Source organism: Brachyistius frenatus, unplaced genomic scaffold (assembly GCF_029030835.1).
Source record: "Brachyistius frenatus isolate BFR_SWC_R1_liver_20210118 unplaced genomic scaffold, ASM2903083v1 Contig_104, whole genome shotgun sequence".
NCBI classification, from domain to species: Eukaryota; Metazoa; Chordata; class Actinopteri; family Embiotocidae; genus Brachyistius; species Brachyistius frenatus.
In genome coordinates this window covers 766,239-788,502 of record NW_027210703.1, presented here as the reverse complement: position 1 = coordinate 788,502, position 22,264 = coordinate 766,239, and the positions used below count along the sequence as shown (strand labels likewise).

Here is a 22,264-nt window from a genome sequence, read left to right as displayed (position 1 = left end):
GGGAGTGAGAGCGAAGACTCGCGCAACGTCCAGATCCGCTCTCGCCGAGTTAATCTGACAATATTTTTAATTGAGTGAATTGTTGATGATGAGTCAGCTTGACTGACCTGCAGGTACAAGGTCAAGACATAAGGGAAATACTTAACTATGAGCTTACGTTACATGATATTAAATAACAAGAATACGATTATTGTCAGTGTGCAGGCGAGTTTCTGAATGGGATAAACTCAAGGTTCAGACACTTGACAAGTCCCTGAGCTTTCAGGTGAACCTCGAGTTTTGTTTTACTACAGTATAACGATGGTGCTTAAAGGATCAATTCACTCAAAATTGGATGAAATCTGCGGATTATTTTGCGTAACTGAGTTTGTTGCAAACCACTGGTGTCTCGGTTAGATAGATAGATAGATAGATAGATTAGATAGATTAGATACATCATGTCAGGCAGGTAACTGATTTACTTAACACACGTTATGGACTTGAACACCCGTCTCTTGGGTGAAAGTCCTGTGTTTGTTCTGTCCGACCACCCCGATCCTGAGCTCTTTTCTTCCTCCTTTGCTGCATCGCATGACCTTCTTCGGCGCCGGGCGGCTGCTGCGCTGCCGAAGGACGCTTTCGTGCGTGTTTCTCGGGCACCGGCGGCCTTGTCGGTATTTAACGCCCCGGGGAACGAGAACGGGGCTCGCCGCTCGAGAGCAACGCAAAGAGAGCAACACAAATCACCTCCATTTGAACTGATGTGGCAGATACAGTCTGAGTGGCGGAAAATCTTTCAAAAAAAAAAAAAAAACGGCGCTAAGAAAACCCAAAGGGGGTAATTTGGCCTGAATCCCCCCCCCCACCCCCCTTCCTTAAACCCCACCCAGACCTAATAAATCAGTCTTAATCCAGATGTACATTACAGATCGTCGGGCTAATGTCTCTAAAAACCTGGCAGGACGGGAAGATTGTTCATAGATTCACTGTATGTGTGTGTTGTGTACAGTCATGTATAAACGTGTGTGTGTGTGTGTGTGTGTGTGTGTGTGTGTGTGTGTGTGTGTGTGTGTGTGTGTGTGTGTGTGTGTGTCCTCCCCACCCCCCCGGATACAGTATGTGACCTTTTTAAAGTGTGCACGCAGCAGTTGTGTGTTTGCGCGAGTGCATATATATATATATATATATATATATATATATATATACACGGGGTGGAAATGGTACACAAAACCGCGTTAGAGCTATCACAAGCAGAGCTGAAATTGGATTAGTGTCACCCGTGATAAGGCGAAGGGGCGAAAGAGGGAAAGAGGAGAAAATTGGAGGAAAGGAAACGGCCATTTGAGCCGCCGCTGCCTCCCTCTCTCTACCTCCACCTCCGCAATAATTTCATTTCAAATTCCAGGCACTGAATGCATAACCGCGCTGCTACGCCGTTATGGAGCCGGCGGAAGTTAATAGAATATTTATATGCAGACGCCCCCTTTCACACCGCGCACACACACACACACACACACACACCTTTTCTCCCATCTCTAGTTTTAGAATTGCCTTTGTTAGAATTTGACACTATTTTTACACCTCCGAGAGCGCTGTACTTCCGCAGGCGGCGGTTTGAAAAGGCCTGCGGAGAGACGGAGTCAGCCGCCATCGGCTTCCAGAGGAAATCTGACCGGTCAACTTGTACATTTGGAACGCGTTTTCACTCGTTACGGGCCCGTCAAATGCGAACCATTTACGCGAAATCGGGTCTTTCTTTGTCGTTTTTTTTGGGGTTTTTTTTGTCATTCGACGCCACAGATAGTCGCGAGCTTAAAATCCGAGCGGCGGCGGCCGAGCCCGACCGGGTTTCAGCCGAGCGGCGAACCGACGGCTGTGACGAAGCCTTCGGGTTCGGATGCTGGCCGGCGCCCGCCCCCGCTGGTCCCGAGCGAGTTTGAAACAGGAGGCGACCGCGTCTGAGCGGGTGGATCTGACCGGAAACCCGGCGGTGCCGCGTCTCGTCCACCGACAGCCGTAAACTGACTGCGCCGCGGGCCTGTCAATCGAACAGACACGCCCCCCTCCCCCCCCCCTCCCCCAAAAAAACAACCCACCGCTTTTTGAAGGTTATTTTATTTTATTTTTTTCATATTGCAGGATTATTTCCAGGTGGATCGGCAGAAAAACGAGGGTCGGCCCACTTGCTGGAGCCGCAAACAACTGCGCACGTCAGACGAGAGTCGAGCGGTCGCTCGTCCAGTTTTCCCCACCTCGGCCGCATCGCCGTCGTGCCGGCGGCCGACGTCGGAGCGCCGTCGTCCCGCGCTTTGCAGGAACGGCGGCGGCGGCGGGAGATTTTTTAATTAAGCTAATGCCAGAGAAAGACAGAGAGGGAGGATACAGCTGTACGGGGCGACGCGATGAACCGTGACAGCGATCTGGACGGATGTCGTCCGAAACGTCGCGTTGAATAATGACAAAAAGACCGGAAAGAGAGAGAGAGAGAGAGAGAGAGAGAGAGGGAGGACCGGAGAGGAGATGGGAGAGCATGGTGGAGACGAGCGCGAGTGGAAAGAGAAGAGGCAGCAGGTGCGGTAAAAGGATGCTGGAGGAAGATAGAGATGCTGACAGGTGAAACTGAAAAAGAAACAGCGAGGGAGATGAAGCGGGGGAGGGAGGGAGGGAGGGAGGGAGGCGGGGAAGAACTTGCAGACGAGCTATAAATACAGCAAAAGAGAGGCCCTCTGGTTGCTTTGAAAGCCACAATAAGATTTTTGCCCGGATATTGTTAGCATTCAGCGAGCGTAGCACGGCGGCGCCGGGCTCCTGCAGGAAAGCCAGTAAGAGAGCGGTATCATGGGATTTTTTTTTTTTTTTTTTTTTTTTCGTGAGAGGAATATGGAAGCGGGTGGGTGGGTGGGGGGGGGGGGGGGCACTGGAGGGCGCTAAGGGGTATCGGATTGAGCGATACGGGACGGCTGGGATACAGATAGACTGCCGTTAAGTATTCAACCTGCGGGGTCAGAGTAGTTACAGCTCCTCCACAGAGGCAGACGTTTTCCTTTTGCTTTTTTTTTAAATTATTTTTTAAATGTATTTATTTATTTTTATTTATTTTTATTCCCCACGTTTACCCGGTGGTTTCGTACACGCGGCTTTTAAGTGTGCAGTCACGGCGCCGCTATAGGGACGGCGGTGGGGTTATCTTTCAGGGACTGCTGGCTGTAAACAAGAAGAGGCAATTTATGGCATGAGCTTCCCCCCCCCCCCACACACACACCTCCTTCCCCCCCTCCCCCCCTTCACACCACACCAATAACTTTGTGCTCGGACTCAGTCGAAACGCTCCAATAACCCTGCTTTTGCGCTGACTTTCAATATCCGTGTGTCACGTCGAAACGGCGGAGCTCTTTTCTCCCCCCCCCCCACCACCACCCCCCACCCCGCCGCTTTGACGATATAAATAAACGGTATGAACCGCAGAGCTGCAAAAAAAAAAAATAGAAAAAAAGAAGGCCCCCCCGACTGTGCACGCCGGTTTCCTCCGGTGACCCTGATTCTCCACCACCACCACCACCACCAGAGATTGGATCATGCCTGCGTTAGGGCTGGCTGAGCCTGATAACTCCTCCAGCAGATAACAAGCAAGGACAGAGAGGAAACATATATGAGAAGAAGAAGAAGAAGGAAAAAAAAAAAGAAAAAGACACCACCTGTACGAAGAAGAGCGAGGAAACAGAGCCCAGTTTGTGCACGCGTGTAGTTCCCTGCGTGTAGTTCCCTGCGTGTAGTTCCCTGCGTGTAGTTCCCTGCGTGTAGTTCCCTGCGTGTAGTTCCCTGCGTGTAGTTCCCTGCGTGTAGTTCCCTGTGTGTAGTTCCCGTGTTTTGTGTTGCTCACATCAAACAATGGGAGGGGAGGTGTTCCTTTGGCTCCCTGTTAGCATTTGAAAAATGACATGAATGGACACCTTTTGAAACAGCGATGCCTCTCTCTTTGTGAGGGGTGAGGGTGTGTGGATGTGGGGGGGGGGGAGAGAAAAGAAAAGAAAAAAAAAAAGGAAAGGCAGGGTGTAATATTGGCGGAGCGAAAAAGAAGATGAGTCATGTCATCTTTAATGAAAGCGCCGGCAGCATCTGTGTGGAGTTTACGGTTGTGGCACCATCAGCACATTGTTATCTCCCTTTCTGTTCTCTGGTTAAGAGGCGGGCGGCGGGCGGACCTCCCAGCCTGCAGTGTGGTAAAGTCTGCACTAGAGGCCATTAAAGGCAAGACGGTAGACACCTGGCGAATAGAGAGGGGGTGAGGGAGAGGGAGCGAGCGCTCGGCAGACGAGGGGAAATTGCGGGTTGAAAAAGAAGCAAAAAAAAAAAAAAAAAAAAGTCATACAGGAAACGGAACAGAGAGCGGCTCATTATCGCTCAGAGATGGTAGTTCAGGTTGGCTGTCGGCGGCCCTTCGGTGGCCTCGGCGTGAAGGAAAGCAGTGGCAGGATGAAGTGCTCCACCTAATTCCAGCTCAAACTGTTTTCTTAATTAGACCTCCTGCATGATAGGTGTGAACTTCCTTAACCTTTCAGGTCAGAATTTGAATAGAAAAAAAAAAGAAAAGTCACTTTTCATTGTTCATGGCTTAATCTTTCCTACAGAGAGGGAAATTATGTTTTGAATCAGGGGGGTTGTGTACTTTGCAACGAGGCAGATGTAAGAGCCCACAGATGTCGTTGAAAAAAAAAAAAAAAAAAAAAGGACGCAGGGCCTGATTTTTTCCTGTCTGGACTTACCTTAAAAAAAATTTTTTTTAAAAAAGCACATTTCTTTTAACTTTTTTAAGCTGGTTTCTTTCAGTGGAAGCGTCTGACGAAGCAGTGGGGGAAAACCAAGGGTGTTGTAACAGTGCCCCCTGGTGGATGTACTCCAAAGAATTGCTCTGTCACTTTTCAAGACAGAATCTGCTTTGACAGCTGTTTAATAAAGCTTCTCTTATCATTCACATGTCTGGTTCTATAATGAAAAAAAAAAGGTTACAAAAAAATGCATTCAAGTCATAAAACCAGAGTAAAAAAAAAAAACTCAAACGTTTGTCACAATTTAAAACCTGCTCTGATATCAGGGGCGGTGAGATAATAGCAGTCGTAACAGCAGGCCGCAAAAATGTTTTGAACAGATTAATTCAGCTTCACTTCGCAAAGCGGGAATACACAAAACCTTCCAAATGCCAATCTCAACACTGTGTACTGTCAGATAAAATGTGCACCTGACTGTAATTATGCAAATGTATTACAATTAGCCAAGAAAACCTGGTAGCCCTAATGAGTTGTTGTGAAGGAGTACAAGCTAATTTCAGATAATGAGCCTCACATTGTGCACTCTGGTTTACAGAAGACACAAAACTAAGTGTCTTTTTTTCTTTTTTTTTTCCTTTCCTTAAGGGATTCCCGTATACACTCACAGCCGCCCACAGACTTCTACATATTACAAATTAGACTACGGTTTGTCAGTCCACGCAGCTGAAAACCGTTGTTTTTATTTTTGGTGCCTTTTCTTTTACTACCTGCCACAAACACGCCTTGGCGCTGGCTATTTGTGGCTCCCCGGTCACCTGTTGACCTGACAAGCAAGTGTCAGGGGAGAGCGCACATGTCAGCTACAGGTGGAAACTCTCGGCGGGGCGCGGGGGGGGAGGAGGTGGGGGGGTCCTGTGGTGCTCGGCCGGTCACAGATGGAGGCCAGGATAACGCAGCAGAGAGAGACTGCAGGTAAGGGCGGTTTCCTCTTTCACCTGGGCGTTGGATCGGTTTGTTTGTTTGTTTTTTTGTTGTTTTTTTTTTTTACCACTTTGATCGTATTTTATGCGTTTTTATTTGACTTAACTGGTGGGTTAGACGCATTACCCTGCTGCCTGATGCTATTTTCAGTTGCTTGTATTTTCCCTACAGTGGCACAATTTTTCCTGTAAGTGTGGCAGCAGCAGCAGACATGCAGTCAAGGATGCGATTGCCTTTTCTTTTCTTTTTTTTTCCACGCTTCCCTTGACAATGTTGTTCTTTTCTTGGATGTAGGTGTTGTCTGAGGGGGTTACCTAACGTTTCATGAGGTTGTGCGTGACACAGGTAAAAGAAACAAGTATTTTCTTCTTTCCTTGATTGCACATGTGGACCGAATATTAATTCAATGTGTTATGATTTGCTTTTAGCCCAGAATAAATCAATTTAATTTAATGAGAAGACAGTGCCAATTAGTGTTACAGTCTAGCAGTATTGCCACTTACTAATAATTATATCAAGGCAGTAATGTCAAATTCCTCCATTATAAGTAAATGTACTGCATGAAAAAAAAGTTTTAGAAGCAAAATGCAGGTAAAGTATTAAAGTGAAAGTGCTGTTTTGGTCCCTCGGAGTGACATATTATTAAGTAGGACATCGTTAGATTATTAATACTGAAGTATCAGTGCGTAAAACAGCTGTTACTGTTGTAGCCGCAGGAGGTGGAGCCGCTTTAAAATACTTTATATACAGTTTTATAAACAGGGACAGCGGATACATGTTGTCCCTGTTTGTTATCTCGTCAGATTATTGCTGGGGAAAGACAAAAAAAAACCCATTTCTGATACACAAAAGTCTTTTAGTTCTTGGACTTTTTCTCTAGTCTTTGATTTTTGGTGCGATATCAGATCATGTAAAAAAAAAGTTTGAAATGACTATTTTGACCAGTCGTAGACATCCTGAAATGTGATTACACACGGCTTCATTTAAATTGTCAGATAACAAACAGGTTGGAAACTTGTGGTTTAATTTATGACTGTGTTGCGTTTTTTTTTTTTTAAAGACTTGTTATCTTATCAGTTGTGTCAATTCTTCATCTGAAAAGTAACTAAAGCTGTCAAATATATGTTGAAAGTACAATATTTACCTCTGAAATGTAGAAGAGTGGAAGTATTTGTGGCATCAATTGGAAAGGAAAGTAAAGAACAAGCACTTTAACATTTTTGTTAAGTATAGTACTTGAATATTTTTTTTTTTTTAAACGTTTAAATATATACTATTTTTTAAACATCAGCGGTACTTTAAACTGTTGATTCTACCAAAGATGAGTCCCGCCTTTTATTCCTGATGTGTCATTTCTCTCCCCCGCGGTCTATTCCCAGCTAAGCAGTTAACTTCGGCAGCACTCTGGAGGTTTCTAACCCTCTGAAGATGTACGGCCTGTACCTGGAAGCAGTGAACGATTACATTAATGAATCCTACGGAGAGGATGTGTGGAGACTGATCGAGAACCGAGCCGAGATACCCCACCTCAAGTTCGTCAGGCATCAGATGTACAAGTAGGTCGTTGTTGTTTATTCTGTGACGACTGCACGATTTTTAGGGACAAACTGGTGCGATGTTTTTTTTTTGTTGTTTTTTTGTGCTTGAACGGTAACAGACAATTTTCCTTTAGCAAAAGACTCACCGGTAACATATTAAAAAAAAAAAAACAGTTGCAAAATTCTGCATCTGCAACACATTGGAGCACTTTAAAAAAAAAAAAAAAAAAAACAGCAGCCTAATTTTTTGCATAAAGTTGTAGTTTTTGATGTAAAATAAAACAAAATAGGGGCCTCCATTAAAATGCATACAGTAATCACCAACCTGAGTCAACAGGAGTAACTACAAAGCAAAGAAAAAGTGTGCGATCATCCCCGTGTGTGGAATCTCGTCTGTATGTGAGACAGCAGGAGAAAAATAGAACTGTTCACACTTTTAATTAGCTCTCAATAGCTTTCTTATGTAATGCATAAGCTAATACGGTAGATGAATCGAAAACATCATCACTGCAGGTGCAGGATTTCCTAGTCTCCGCTCGAGACGGAAATCTTAATTAAATAAAACGAATGAAAATACAACGATGGCTAAATGCAGGATTAGGATACTTCCCTAAACTTGTGAATGTAACTAATTTATCAGCATGTTGGGAGCAATGTTTGCTCCTCGATTACAGTTTTTTGGGGGGCATTTTGAAGATTTCCTACGTTCGATCCATCCCTGTTTTGGGGGTTTGACTGATTAAAATTGCCACTCACATTATTATTACTGAAGTTACCAAATGTGGGCTTTTTTTTTGTTTGTTTTTGTCCATCACTGAACTGAAAAAGCCCATTTTGAATCACACTGATGTAATAAATAGCGTTCCTGATTGCTTACAGTGACAACCTGATCCTGCGGTTGGCCAAGGCGGCGGGCGAGGTCCTGGGAAAGACCCACGATGAACTCATGTACGCCTTCGGGGTCTATATGGTCAAGAGGATTGGAAACTACGGATATGAGCGGATCCTGAAGGTGACACAGAGCCCACCGCTTTAGTTGTCTTTCGTTTTTACGGTTTTTCTTTCCCCCACAGGAAAAACCTCTTCTGGCACAATGGGAAGTGATATATTTCACATTTGGGGACAAATGGAATAAGAACTGGAATTATTAGTACGAGTGGTTAAAAGCAGCTGAAAAGAGAAATAGCATCCATTATTTCTGCTCAAATAGAATTCCCCAAGGAGAGAGTAAGGTTTCATATATTTACTTGAAATGAAAGAGAAAGTCTGATGGCAAAAACTTCTCTGTATAAAATAGCTTCTACATCTATAGTGGGGTTCATTAAAAAAAAAAAAAAAAAAAAGCAAAAAGTGTTCGGACACCATGAAAAATGCTTCCAAATGAAATCATTTTCGATCATTTTTTAAGTTTTCCTTCATTGTTTCCCAGGTGTTGGGGCGAAATGTGCGCGACTTCATCAACGAGCTGGACAACCTGCACGAGTACTTCCGCTTCTCCTTCCCCAAAGTGCAGCCGCCGAGTTTCTGCGTGGAGGAGGAGTGCGAGACGAGCCTCACGCTGCACTACCGCAGCACCCGCAAGGGCTTCACCCAGTTCGTCAAAGGTAACAAAAAAAAAAAAAAGACGCGAGACTTGGGGGGTCTACCGCAGCGACAGGAAGCTGGGTTTGACCTCCGACCCCACCCCGATCCCCTCCCACAGCTCTCTGCGGGGTTTTTTTTTTTTACATCGCCCCGCTGTGTTTGTGGTGTGTTTCTGAATACCGCGCCCGCGAGGATAGACTCCGGCCTCGGGGGAACTCTCGACGCGGTCAAGCATGTACTGACTTCAGAGCGCGGAGAATAAGCAGAAAAGAACAGGAATTTGTTCTGAAGTGTGAATTTCAAACGTATAAAACAAAGTTTTTGTTGATTTTCAGCAGCGTACGCAGACGCAGCTATTCAATTTGTGTATCTGTATTTTTCAAATTTTCCAAAACATGACAGTATTTTACACTTTTTTTTTTTTTTTTTTTTTTTTTACTTTCAAGGTAGCTGCAAAAATCAACATTTTCAGAGAACTGGGAAGTCTCTTTATTTAAATTTCACATTGCAAAGTGTCATTGTTGTTTTTTTTTGGTCCAGTTGATATAACGTGTGGAGAAAGAAATCTGCAACGTTAGTATCAAACAATAATTAAAAAATATACACATTTTCTCATCCAGTATGTTCTTTACAAAATAAGATTACTATAATGTTAATTCTATGTAATGCGTGTAGATAGATACGACTTTATTAATCCCACAGTGGGGACATTTTGTAATATAGCGAGAATAGTATAATTTAATAATTTAGTGTATGCAATCAAGACAAATTATTGGCTGTAATTTTTAGATCTGACTACCATCTGATTTTAATTCAGAACGATCCTGAATGCTGGATCATTTTTTTTTTTTTTTAAATACAACTACTTTACAGTTAAACGTTTTATATTGTTACACTTCATTTTAAGTCGTTCGCATTTCCTGCTCATTTTCCTTCTAACTTTCTTTCCATTATAAAGCTGAAGATATTAAAAGAGGGAAAGAAAGTTTTGCGCAGCATGAATATTAAAAAGTAAAATGATACAGTTCATGAGGGCACAACAGCTGTGAAACTATCAGACAAGGCTCATCTATTCAGTCATTGATTCTAATTAAGACAACATATTATTTATTAAGTTATCTCGTAAATGAAGCCACACGAGCCTCTCCTGACTGATTCTCTTATCCACTAAAGTTGACCTCTACACCCCCGTGTGTGTGTGTGTGTGTGTGTGTGTGTGTGTGTGTGTGTGTGTGTGTGTGTGTGTGTGTGTGTGTGTGTGTGTGTGTGTGTGTGTGTGTGTGTGTGCGCGCTCGACTCCTGCAGGGCAGCTCTCTCAAGTGGGGCGACAATTTTACAACACGGACATCGAAGTGGAAATCCTATCCAAAGAGGAAACGGAGAAAATGACGTATGTGGTACGTACTTGGACTTTGACCAAGTATGATTGGAGCTGTTGGGGCGCCTGACCTTGGCCCCTTGTGTCAGTTCAATCATCATGGAAATGATTCCATCGCGTTCAATAAGACGCCAGGCGGAGTTGTTTGTTTACACTCAGACGGCAAGTGCTTATTGAATGGAGATAAGTGTTTATTGGGATGGGGCTCTGGGTAAATTCACATTCACAGCACAACAAACATGACAATGTCACCTCCGTAGAGTTCGATATGTTCCGCAAGCAAAAAGTCACTGCATCCTATGACTTGCGCTGCTGCCATCAACTGGCCCGTGTTAGTAATTTTGGTTTACGAAGTGCACTTCGGAGAGACATCCCTACTACCACAAAATATTAACACGGATCAACTTGTATTTCAACGAAATGGTTTCAACTTTTTTCCCCTGGTCCAGGTCTACAAGATGAACTTCGACAACGCCGCCTTCAAGCACCGCATGCCTCAGCAGAAGACAGCGCCGAGCTACGAAAAGCTGCCAATGAAGCGAGGTATCTTTTTCGACATGTTCCCCTTCAGCGTCATCTTCCGCCGCGACATGACCATGTACCGCATCGGCGATGGCCTCAAAGAGGTCTTCTCCGACCTCCAGGGCAAAAAGGTCGACGAGGAGTTCGCTCTGGTGCGACCCATGCTGGAGTTCAGCTGGGACAACGTGAGTTTCGAAGGAGTTGCCCAGTTACTTGTCGTAATTCTACAGTGCAAATTCAATCTCTTGCCTTGCTGACTGCTCTGTCATCATGCTTCAAGACCGCAAAAAAAATCGTTCCGCTTACTCTCGTCAGATCTACACCCATTTGAACAATGTGTTTGAGCTGATGTCTAAAGCTGTGGTGGAGAGCAAGCAGAAGGTCAACGTCCTGAAACTGAACAAGGAGGACCCAGAAGAGAAAGAGGAGAGCGAGAAACCGAAACGAGAAGAAGAAAGGGGTACCGCTCTTTCAGTTTCAATTCCATAATGCATAAAGAGGGTTCATTTCAAATTGATGGGATCACAAAATGTCAATCAAGTCTGGCTGGATATGTGGAAAAAGGCAAAATAAAATATTTATGATATATCTATTGATTCAGGTGTGTTAGCAAACTATGGGCCGCTATCCAACCTCCCCTGTATTTCTAAAGTCCTTGAAAAAGCCTTCGGAAATCAATTGTGTGACCATTTGAACTGCAACGGTTTGTTTGAATATTTTAAATCGGGCTTTAGGAAGCATCATGGAACAAAAGCAGTACAGGTGAAAGCTACAAACAATCTTCTGACTGCTTCAAACTCGTCTCTATACTTGTCCCGCTGCTTCTGATATCATCGATCACAGCATTTAATCACAGAGACTGGAACGTGTCATTGAGATTAAAGGAACGGCACTATGTCGGCTCAAATCCTATCTATCGGATCCGTGCGTACAAAAGTCAGTTATGGAGTGCCACAAGGTTCGGTGCCAGGGCCGATACTTTTTGCTTTCTACCTGCCGTCTCAGTCGATACCGTAAGGAAACACTGCATGAACGTCCTTTATTACGCAGATAACACCCAGCTATATCTCCCTATGAAAGAATGTCTAAAAAAACATCCAGGACTTCAAGACCTGTAGTGTTCTACTTCTAAATATGGACAAACTATAGTTATTATGGTTAGCTGCTTCAAAATTCTTTATCCAAACACAGCTACTCCGGATGACTTTGCTTTGGCCTCCAGCATCACTGTAAGGAATCTCGCAGTCATTCTTTGATGTGATATGTCCTTCAAATCACACATAAAAGCAAGTCTCTAGGACTGCTTTCTTTCATCTAAGCAATATCAGTAAAACCGGGAACATCCCACCTGAACCAGAAGCAGAAAAGTTGGTCCATGCATTTATTAATCTCTTCTCTTTCCTCCCTCCACTCTCCCCCTCAACCCAACCAGTCGGGGCAGATGGCCGCCCACCTGTCGGAGGTTTTATTCCTGTTAAAAGGGAGTTCCAGCTATTGCTCATGTGGGAATTGTTGGGTTTCTCTCCATAATGTTGTAAGGGCCTGTTATCAGGACTTACTGTGTTATGTGCCTTAAAAATTGAATTGAACATCCAAGTGGAAATGAATATCAGACTGATTAAAAAGCCAAAACACTACTAATTTAACAACAAATTTAAATGCAACTGCTTCTTCAAGACACTTTTAACTATCTTTAAACACAGACGTAGAAATACATTTTTAATACAACAAGGAGGCTTATGGCAAACCAAACAAGTAGCGGCAGATTGAATATTCTCAAAAATTTGCCACCAGGATAAAAGGGGATTAGAAAAAATAAAAAGAAGGAAATTCATTTGAAGCATATTGCTGGGGGTGTAATTATTTCAAGAGGACATGACGATCATATCCCCTCACTACGTCCACTTACTCAGTGTTGCCTGACTGTGTGATTGGAATTGACTGCATCACCTTTCACACACTTATGTTAATTTGCATGGCGAACTCATCCTGGTTCATCCGGTCATCAATGCTTCTCACTGTTTCTGTCGCTCTCCGCCAATCAGAGCAAAAGGCAGCGGAGGAGATGAAGGGCACGGACCAGGAGTACAGCAGCTCTCTCACCCAGTACAACAACTCTGCCAACTCCGGAGGCGAGGACATCGAACTCCTGGCCTTCCAGACCGTCACTGGTCAGAACACTTTAACCTTTTTTTTTTTTTTTTTTTTTAAAACAGCACTTAGTTAAATCTAACATTTCTATCTTTATCATAAGAGGGAGTGCAAAGTGTCAAGTGGTTTTTAGTCAACAGATCTTCCCTTCTTGAGTACCGACTTTTTTTATTTGAGCCACGACACCAGTAACCTCTCCTTCGTGGTTCTCAGGAAAATGTAGCGAGACCATCTTCGAGGATATGCGGGAGCCTCCCAAGAAGCCTCTCCACTTGAAGGGCCAGATGAAATATGTCCCCCCGTGGGACTCCCTCATCTTCCTGGGGACCCCCATGTAAGACCGCTCCCCCAACGGGGGACCACGTTTGATGCTGCGAAGGTCACGACGACTGCAGTCCTAACAAAGTCGGGCTGGATTTTCAATCTAATCAGGTCTGATAGGGTCTCGCTCTGTTGCTGCGAACGCTGTGTCGAGCAACGAAATGGATCCGAGCCGCTTCGCCATCAGCTCCGATCACGTAGTGCATCAATCAGTGCAGCAGGTTGTTTAGTGTTGTCTGGGAAGTTCAGGTATTTCTGCTCTCTTCAGCTGTGGCTGCATATTAATAGATGATGTATTATTCTGCTACCTGCGTTGCTGTTCTCTCTCTCTCTCTCTCGACTAAATTAATTTGGGTCAAATGCATTTTTGATCAGGTCTAATTGGGAAAATTAGTTTACGTATGTCAGGTTTTCACGGGTCGAATCCGGTCCAAAGTTAATTGTCACGAACAAATCCAATTAAGAGGACAAAAAACAACAACATTGAGATGAATATTGAGTGTTATTGTTATACCAGATAACTGAAATGGTTTTATTTACCACTAATAAGGAGACAGACTCATGTTAATGTGTGCATACATCTCCTACTGCTCCAAGTTTTGGTATGTTTCATATTTTAGTATATTTTAGACTTTCTATATTCTGATTTGCAGTTTTTGAGTTATTCAGTTGCTGTTCCTTCAACTGTTTCAGACATTTCGAGCAATTCAGAGAAGATATTTTCTTTACTTCGTTTGCAGGATTTAGTGACAAAAAAAAAGGTGTTTGGTTTCGTTAATATTGACTTAACTGAAAACACACAGTAATCTATAGTAATTCAATTGAACAGAAAGTGCAGTATTTCTGTTTGAGCCCATACAGAGAGTCATCCTGTGTTTCCGCTGCTAATGCATACAGTATTTACTAGAAACCTGCATTATTTCTGTACAGACGGCAACTACTGAATAACTGAAATTGAGCCATTTTTAAATATAAGCCTTTACTGTAAAAAAGAAAGTCTGCAGATCAATTTATCCCCAATTAAAATGAAAAGAAATTCTCCGTCTTAGATATGCAAATGCTGACATGTTCTGTATCCAGTGGTAAATGTTGTGATTGTTAATTACTGAAATTGAAAGTGAAACTACAGATTGGACATTTTTATGCCACTTTACAGTTTGTCTCCTCATTTCCTCTCCTTCATTCCTGCAGTATAGAGACCGTGGAGGACATGATAAAGATGGGTGTGTACGTGAACGATCTGAACCTGCACGACTCCAGCAGAGAGCTGATCTTGGCCGGGACGCAGCAGTCGGCTGAGCTGCAGCTGGCCCTCGATCAGGTGAAGGGGGAAAAAAAAACACACAAAAAAACTAATCCTCAGTGTTGGGCAGCCGAGCATCGTGGCAGGAAACCAGCCTCGTGTTCGACTCAATTCTGAACTATCAGGGTTCATATTACCTTATAAAATGTACCATTATACCACTTGCAAGCTTAAGTTATTTCTAATCATACACTGAGTGCACAAAATGTAAGAACTGCGAGCGCTCTTGTATTGAAGCCAACCTGACCAGGTGAGCCCAGGTGAAAGCTCAGCTCCCCTATTGGTTTCACCCATTAAATCCACTTCAGTCATGCAGGAGAGATGTGGATTAAGAGGATTAGAGAAGACAAAGAACGGGAGGGTTTTGGAGCTTTAAAGAGAGGTGAGACTGTAACAGCCGACTCCTGTGTCCCCGTCTCTGATCCTCTAGGAGCAACAAAAATATGCTCAGCTGCAGGAAATCATCAAGAAGCTGGATGAGGAGAAGAAGAGAGGAGATTCTTTGCTGTACGCCATGATCCCTAAAGCGGTGGCCGACCGGCTCAGGAAGGGAATCACCGCTCTGGAGACGTGCCAGGTACAAGAGACTGCTTTTTGTTGAACGAGGACGGCGGTACTTCAAAAAAAACACGTATAAAAACATAGTGTTCTGAAAAATGGCTCAGTACTAAATTGAGGTCATAGATATTTTTTGGTGCTTTTAGAGTTGTTCCATCCTACTTAATAGAACACTGTGACCAGAGAGACTTAAGTCACTTACAGCGAGAGCACATGTTGCATCCCAAGTACCTTTTGTTTCATCAACCGAGGTCAGGGAGGGGGGGGGGGGGGCAAGCCACGCAACAGTGGCCTCGGCTCGACGGGGAACACGATGTGAAATGGAATTACTTTTTCCTGGTGAGTGTATTGGTGCGAAACTGTCATAATTTAACGTGTGTGTGTGTGTGTGTGTGTGTGTGTGTGTGTGTGTGTGTGTGTGTGTGTGTGTGTGTGTGTGTGTGTGTGTGTGTGTGTGTGTGTGTGTGTGTGTGTGTGTGTGTACGTGCACCGCAGGTCTTCCCAGATGTGACCATCCTGTTCAGCGACGTGGTCAAGTTCAATGAGATCTGCATTCACATCACACCCATGCAGGTGGTGGACATGCTCAACGAGATCTACATCGTCTTCGACACGCTCAGCGAGAAGCACAACGTCTACAAAGTCAGTCAAACAAAAAAACAAAAAAACGCGCAAGTGTTTCTGTAAATGACTTTAAACTGCTACTAATTTATCTTTAAAAAAAAAATGTAGGGTCCGATTTGAAGCCTATTTTGATATTTTTGAAATATCTTAACATTTGGTTTTTTTTTCCATTAAACAAGCAACTTTTAAGACTGTCAAAAAAACCAACTTTGTTTTCACAGAGCACATTTTAAACTTTAAAAATCAAACTTTAAAACACATTATCAGTCCTTCCAGAAAATCGCAATCTTGCGATCACAATAATTAATGCAAATTCACTCAATATTTGCGGTAGGTTGTAATTTTTTTAAATCCACGCAATTTTTCTGCAAAAGATTTCATCAGCAGAAGCTGAGCTCTGTGTTGAACTAACATGAATTAAACAGCATTTAAATCTCCTATTTTGACATAAAAGGTTAAAACTAAAATAGTTCTGTGATATACAGCAAGATTAGTATCACAGAAACTGATTACATATCGTTGTTTATGCAATTTTCTTCAAATTCCTGCCATTTTACTGCAAAGAAACTCACATAAAACTCCGCAACTTACATCACAAATTATGATAAAATCTTCTGCAAAATCGTGCATTTCTGATCGCAACAATCACACGAAAGAAAATTCAGCTAGATTCTGAAGGGACTGCATTACAGGGGATTTTAGCCAGGGCAAACAACCTAAAAAGTTGAGATTTGCCACTTTTACTGCCAACACAAATGTCGTCACTCTCCTCTCTGTCCAGGTGGAGACGATCCGTGACGCCTACATGGTGGTGGCGGGCGTGCCCAACAAGACCACCTTTCACGCGCACCATATCTGCGACATGGCCCTGGACATGCTGAGCTCCATCGACCACCTGAAAGACCCGTCCACCGGGGACAACATCCAGATCAGAGTTGGTGAGAAAGTACAAAAACGGTCTGGTGCTTTCAGTGGCTCGGGTGCGATAAGGCGGCCGTGTTATTTGGATGTCGTGTTTTTTTTGTTTTTTTTTTGCCTCGCTGTGCATGTGGCGGTTGTGGCTTTGTGTCGGCTGCACAGCTGGTGGGGAATCGGTGGCTTGAGGCTTCTATTTCAGACAGCTGAAGTTTAAGGCTTTATATCCACTCAGCCACTCTGCCACCTTTGAGCAACAGTCCCAAAAATAGGATTTGGGGATCTTGGGGCATAACAGAAGGATTTTTTTTTTTTCTCCCCGAGAAGAACCAGATAAACTACAAAGAGCAAGACACAGTTTGCTACTGTCAGAAGGGGGATGCTATTCTCACAGTCAACCACTGATATCGATAGAGTAAACAGGAGGCAAAGGAAATGTGTTTTTTTTTTTTAATCATTTTTATATCCCTCACTGGGTTTTAGGAATGTGTAAAATTATTATTATTACTCAGGACTTGAAACCATGAGACGAGTCGAACTGAAAAATTGGAAATAAAATGTTTTGATTTAAAGGAACGTTAGATAATACATGACTAGTGGAAAACACTACTTTAACAAAAAAAAAAACATCTGCTTTATGTTATTTCTTACTGCCGGTAAAAATAATAAAAATAAGTCTCAATGCGGCATCCGAGAGGCAAAGTGAGGAAGTACAATATCACTGTACTAAACATCCATTCGTCTATCTATTCTGTAAACTGCCTATTCTGATCTAAGTCTTTGGGGAGAGGCGCTGGGAACCGAACATCAATCTTTTTTTTTTTTTTTTTGCACCAACTGAATTGCTTCAGTACCATCTACAAAAGGCCTTCTCATTTTGGTAACCAATTTCAATACCAAGGCTACATCAACACTAACCCATTTTCCTTTTTAAAAAAGCACAGCCCCTGCTCTGTTTAGGCAGGGAAAAAAAAATCTCATCAAGATCTGTAAACCAATACAGTATTTCCCAAACACAGGCTGTCCTTGGGCGACCTGCCAGACAGATCAAATAAATCTTACATTAGAACACCTTCGTTCACTCTTTTCAAACTTATTTTTGGCCTCATACCCGTCTGCGTTGTGCGAACTGAAGTAACTAAGACTTCTACGTGCACATCCGACTATCTAGCATCCACCTATTGCACGTGAGGCGTTTCGTAGACATCTGTGAGTAGCTACAGATATTAATCCGGGCTACGCTCACCCCCTCTAAACTGCATGAAAACTAAAGATTTGTGCCGAAGCCTACTCTGTTAAAGTGGATTTTCCAAATTCGGCATTAGAATAAGTATTGTTCAGGAAGTGGTATTGTAGTCAAGGTATCGGTACTGGTTTCGAAACTTTTTGAACGATACCCAGCAATCGTGGGGAAAAAAATCCTTCGGGTCATGGAAGGAAAAGCAAATGTTGATCAAAGCCATCACTACTGCGTGAACACTGTATCGTCGTTACGTTAAGTAACAGTAACAGAAACCTTTTTTTTTAAATCACAAGTAAAATTGAATGAAGCAATAATGATTGAATTGTATTTTTCACAACTTTTGAATTTCGATGCTGAAACGGTGAGTGCAATTTCAAAAACCAAATCGGAATGTTTGTATGGGAAAATTTGACAATAACTGCAGTGGAACATGAAACCAGGCAGTTTATGAGCTCATGTTTGGTTCTTCTAACTGTGTTTCCTCTCTCAGGTATTCACTCGGGTATGGTGGTGGCCGGCGTCGTGGGCCTGAAGATGCCTCGCTACTGTCTGTTCGGCGACACCGTCAACACAGCCTCGAGGATGGAGAGCAACGGAGTGGTGACTGCACTAACATTGTTAATAGGCTGCCACCCAGCCAAAAAAAAAAAAAGATGTTCCAAATAACCGCCAGCGACGACATAATGACATTCATGATTTCCACTCAGTCAAATTCATGCATACGAGAATAGAAAAAACATTCTCTGTTTAATGATGCCACTGTGCACGCTGCTCTTTACTTGATGCAACAAGCTGATCACTTCATTTGCTTTCCATTACTTACAGTAATAGAAGTTGATGTCATGTTGTGAGGGGGAATCTGCTCCGTGATGAAAATGAAAGTACATAAGAAATGGAGGCAGTTTGTGCAGGCTTAATTTCCTCACTAGATGTGCTCGCTTAAAGCAAGAAAAACTGATAAACTAAATGTTTTCAGTTAGCTTAGTTTTCTGTGTGCGTATGTGTGAGCAGGGCATGCAGATACACATCAGTCAGACCACCCAAGACCACCTGGAGCATGATCCCTACCTTATTGAGGAGAGGGGCAAGATTTTCGTAAAGGTAAGAGGTAGTTCAGGTGCTTTCTATCATCTTTCTCTGCAAATTGTAGCTCGTTATCCACCTATCGAGGTGGACATTAACGACTGCGACTCAACATGTCCAGTTTTGCCCGTCTTGCTATAGTAATAGTTCGAGCACTACAGTTCGAGATGAGGTGTATAATTAGAAAAATGGCATGCCGCCCTTTTTCGGGGACGTTTGCTCTTGAGTAATTCAAAAAAATACTCACTCTCAGCTTTGAGATCTTTTAACCCTAATACTTAATACTTACCTAATGTTCCCAAAAGTCTTTGCAAAGCATTTCAGATCAACATGAATATTTGTCTTCCTTGAAATCTCCCAGGGTAAAGGCTACATGAAGACCTACTGGCTGAAAGGAAAGAACGATCTGTCGTTCAAGACCCCGGGAGAGCTTCGCTACAGCAGCGATCAGAAAGACTCAGAGGAAATAAGTTCTAATGGGTGAGTAGAAAGACGGGAGATAAGTGAGCACCGCAGAGGACACGCTGTGGACTCAGGACTTTGGGAGTAATTTTACAAAAAACAGGAAGTAATTCTTCCACTCTGGTAACGTTTTTCCACTTGTGCCCAGTGCTGTTCCCCTTTATATGAGATATTTCTTGAAAAAGGCAAAAGCATCTCGATCCAAGCCAGGAAAAAAGACAAATAAGTGAACTCGGAACACAAAGTTTGAAGTCATCTGTAACGTGATCAGACAGTTTTGTTGATTGCACTGAAAATAAATGAAACAACATCACTCCAAGGAGAGATTAATTTGCTTGTTTCAAGAAAATAAGACTGTTGTACTATAACAGACAAAATTATGTGTTAAAAATATTTGTGCAAATATCAGAAACCCATTTAATTCCAGTTCTTACAACTATTTAGCCTCGCTGCACCGACTGTCGACAGTCTGCGAACTCAGCTCGTATTAACCTCAGCACGGCCACTCTGAAGGGCGGACCAATCAGCGACCAGCGTCGGTGGTTGACCGCGTTTGTCCCGCCCCTCCTTCGCTGTGATTGGACGGCTGATGAGAGTGACGAAAGCAGCGTTAATATTTTTCAACTCTTGTTGAACGGGGAAAAAAAAATTGTCAAACGTTCAGCGCAGAATAAACGCCGATCGCCTCATCAAGCTGCTGGCGTTCAATAAAACAATTTAATAGATATACAAGAGCCGTAGGTCGTTGCAACGATGATGGCCGGTTTCGGCGCATGCTGATTGGTTCACATTAACCCGAGGTCTACGCCCAGTAGGGTGAAACGACTGCAAATGATTCCCTATGGAGGGTGACCAGACCCATATTCACGCAAGTGAAATTAGGCGAACAACTATTAACCCAAGCCAAACGTAAAATGTTTGATTTCTGATAATATGATCGTAGATACACGGTTTCTGTACCATCTTTTTTTTTATGTCTCCTGTGAATCCCTGTGAATTTTGAATAATGTGTAATGGCACTAGTTCCGGAAGCAACAGCGCCAAACGCATGGCGTCCAACCTCAACATCGCCGGCAACGAGGAGCAAGCGGAAGGGAAACCGAGCCCGAGCGAGCTCCCGCCGGACACGCTGCCCACGCCAGAGGCCACTAACGAGCTCCCCACCATTTCCATCGAGTGCCAGGAGAAGGAGAAAGCCAAAAAGACTAAGAACAAGCTGGAGGTGCCCCAGGGGAACGCGGTGCCCGACTTTTTGGCGCCCATTGACGTGATGGAGAACCCGGCTCCCTTACTCGCCAGGAAGAGAAACAGCTTCAGACAGCAGTACGCCAAGCTGCCCACCAACCTGCCCATGCGCAGCGCTTCCTGCCGCATTCTGTGAGCAGATTTGCCGGAGGTCGAGGTCACAAGACGGGTCCGACACGTGACGAGGGGCGCGATGCCGACAAAATATCATTCGAGTTTAATCAAAACAAAAGCGGGAATTTCGTGGTTACTGACGAGCCAAGAGATTTTTGAATGTCAAGAGTTGTGAGAGATGCTGTTTAGGCTTGTGTGACATTCTGAGTATTATAAAACTGAAGACAAATAACGACTTTCAAAAATCGCCCTTAAAGTCCACTAAAGCTTTTTATGACTCAAAGTGAAAGTAAAATTGGGTGCTTTTATCTTGATTGCTTAAAAAAAAAAAAACACACAAAAAAACATCTGCACTTAAAGAAGTTGATTTCAAAATATATCAGATGGAGAAAACGCACATGTTGTTCCTTTGTTTCATCGATTTCATGCATTGAAAGATTTGACTGGTATAGAAATTAGAAGATTTCTTTTTTTTCAAGATCAGTAAAAATACCCTGAACAATGAGAATTTACAGATTTCCCAACACGTCTTTCAACTTAAAAAAAAAAAAAAGGAAGTAAAATTTCCTCTACATACAAACAACACATGCACAGAGAAGCAGAGAGCTTGCCAAATATACCGCATGACAGCCATGAGAAGAGTTTATTTTCCTCATGCTATACGCTGTAGTGTCTGCTATTAATGCGACAGGGAGGGACAAGAAATTACACGATGTTTTGAAAGCCACTTTACACAAGGCTTACAGTTTTTAAAATGAGGTGGGAACCGCCGAGAGAGTAGACGTGGTCCGAGGGTGTATTTGATCTTAAACTAGGTGTTGGCGTATTTCAGTAGACATTTGACTACACTTTCACAGCATTGTCTTAAAGAGTCCCGGCTCTGCTTTCTGTATGTAACGACATTCGTTTCACTGTATGATAGTGTTTATTTATATAAAACTGTATGTACAGACACTAAACTGTCATGTTTTCTTTTTTTCACACAGGTGTAGTTTCCTTATAATTCTTTGCTCTGCTTTGTAGAAATAACTGTCAATTCATAACATTTACATGGGGAATTGCTATTCCTTTAAAAGAACTGCTCTCATTAACGCCAAGTAAAAATGCACTTGTTATTAGAAACTTCATCTCTAAGTTAAAGTGCCTTTAAAGTTCACATTTCGTCATGTCAGCTGACCTGCTATGGACTACAGGAACTAAAAGATTACTCGGGATCCAACAGCACCAAGTGAATCTCTTTGACCTTTTTAGTCCTGCCACATGACAATAGTTCTTTCTCCTAAACTTATTCTGAAATTGACCAAAGACCGCTTAAAAAAACAAAAAGCACTTCTATGAAAGTGAGAAATGCAAAGAGGATGTGAGTAAATGACAGCTGTTCCCATGTTCCCAGCATCTTCTGCAGACACTACCATGCATTTTAGCAACCACTAGGGGGTGCTACGCTAATCACAAGTTTAGGAATAAATGAATAAATCTTTAAAAAAAAAAAAAAAA

The 22,264-nt window shown here is 43.1% G+C and overlaps 1 protein-coding gene across 2 annotated transcripts; it reads left to right on the top strand.

Moving 5' to 3' along the window:
- Nucleotides 1-5,694: 5,694 nt before the first annotated feature.
- Nucleotides 5,695-21,726, top strand: LOC138628742 (soluble guanylate cyclase 88E-like). 2 transcript variants are annotated; one of them, XM_069711950.1, is made up of 18 exons: nucleotides 5,695-5,717; nucleotides 6,021-6,071; nucleotides 7,106-7,282; nucleotides 8,144-8,276; nucleotides 8,694-8,868; nucleotides 10,154-10,245; nucleotides 10,676-10,933; nucleotides 11,064-11,208; nucleotides 12,794-12,919; nucleotides 13,113-13,233; nucleotides 14,412-14,541; nucleotides 14,954-15,100; nucleotides 15,577-15,723; nucleotides 16,487-16,643; nucleotides 18,354-18,463; nucleotides 18,875-18,964; nucleotides 19,308-19,426; nucleotides 20,432-21,726. In XM_069711950.1, exons 3-18 carry the CDS (start codon nucleotides 7,155-7,157, stop codon nucleotides 20,787-20,789), a joined length of 2,436 nt encoding a protein of 811 aa, XP_069568051.1. In that variant the 5' UTR covers nucleotides 5,695-5,717; nucleotides 6,021-6,071; nucleotides 7,106-7,154; the 3' UTR covers nucleotides 20,790-21,726. The 2 variants fall into 2 exon arrangements, with proteins under 2 accessions (XP_069568051.1, XP_069568052.1); XM_069711951.1 differs by lacking the exon at nucleotides 5,695-5,717 and adding an exon at nucleotides 5,893-5,913.
- Nucleotides 21,727-22,264: the final 538 nt, after the last annotated feature.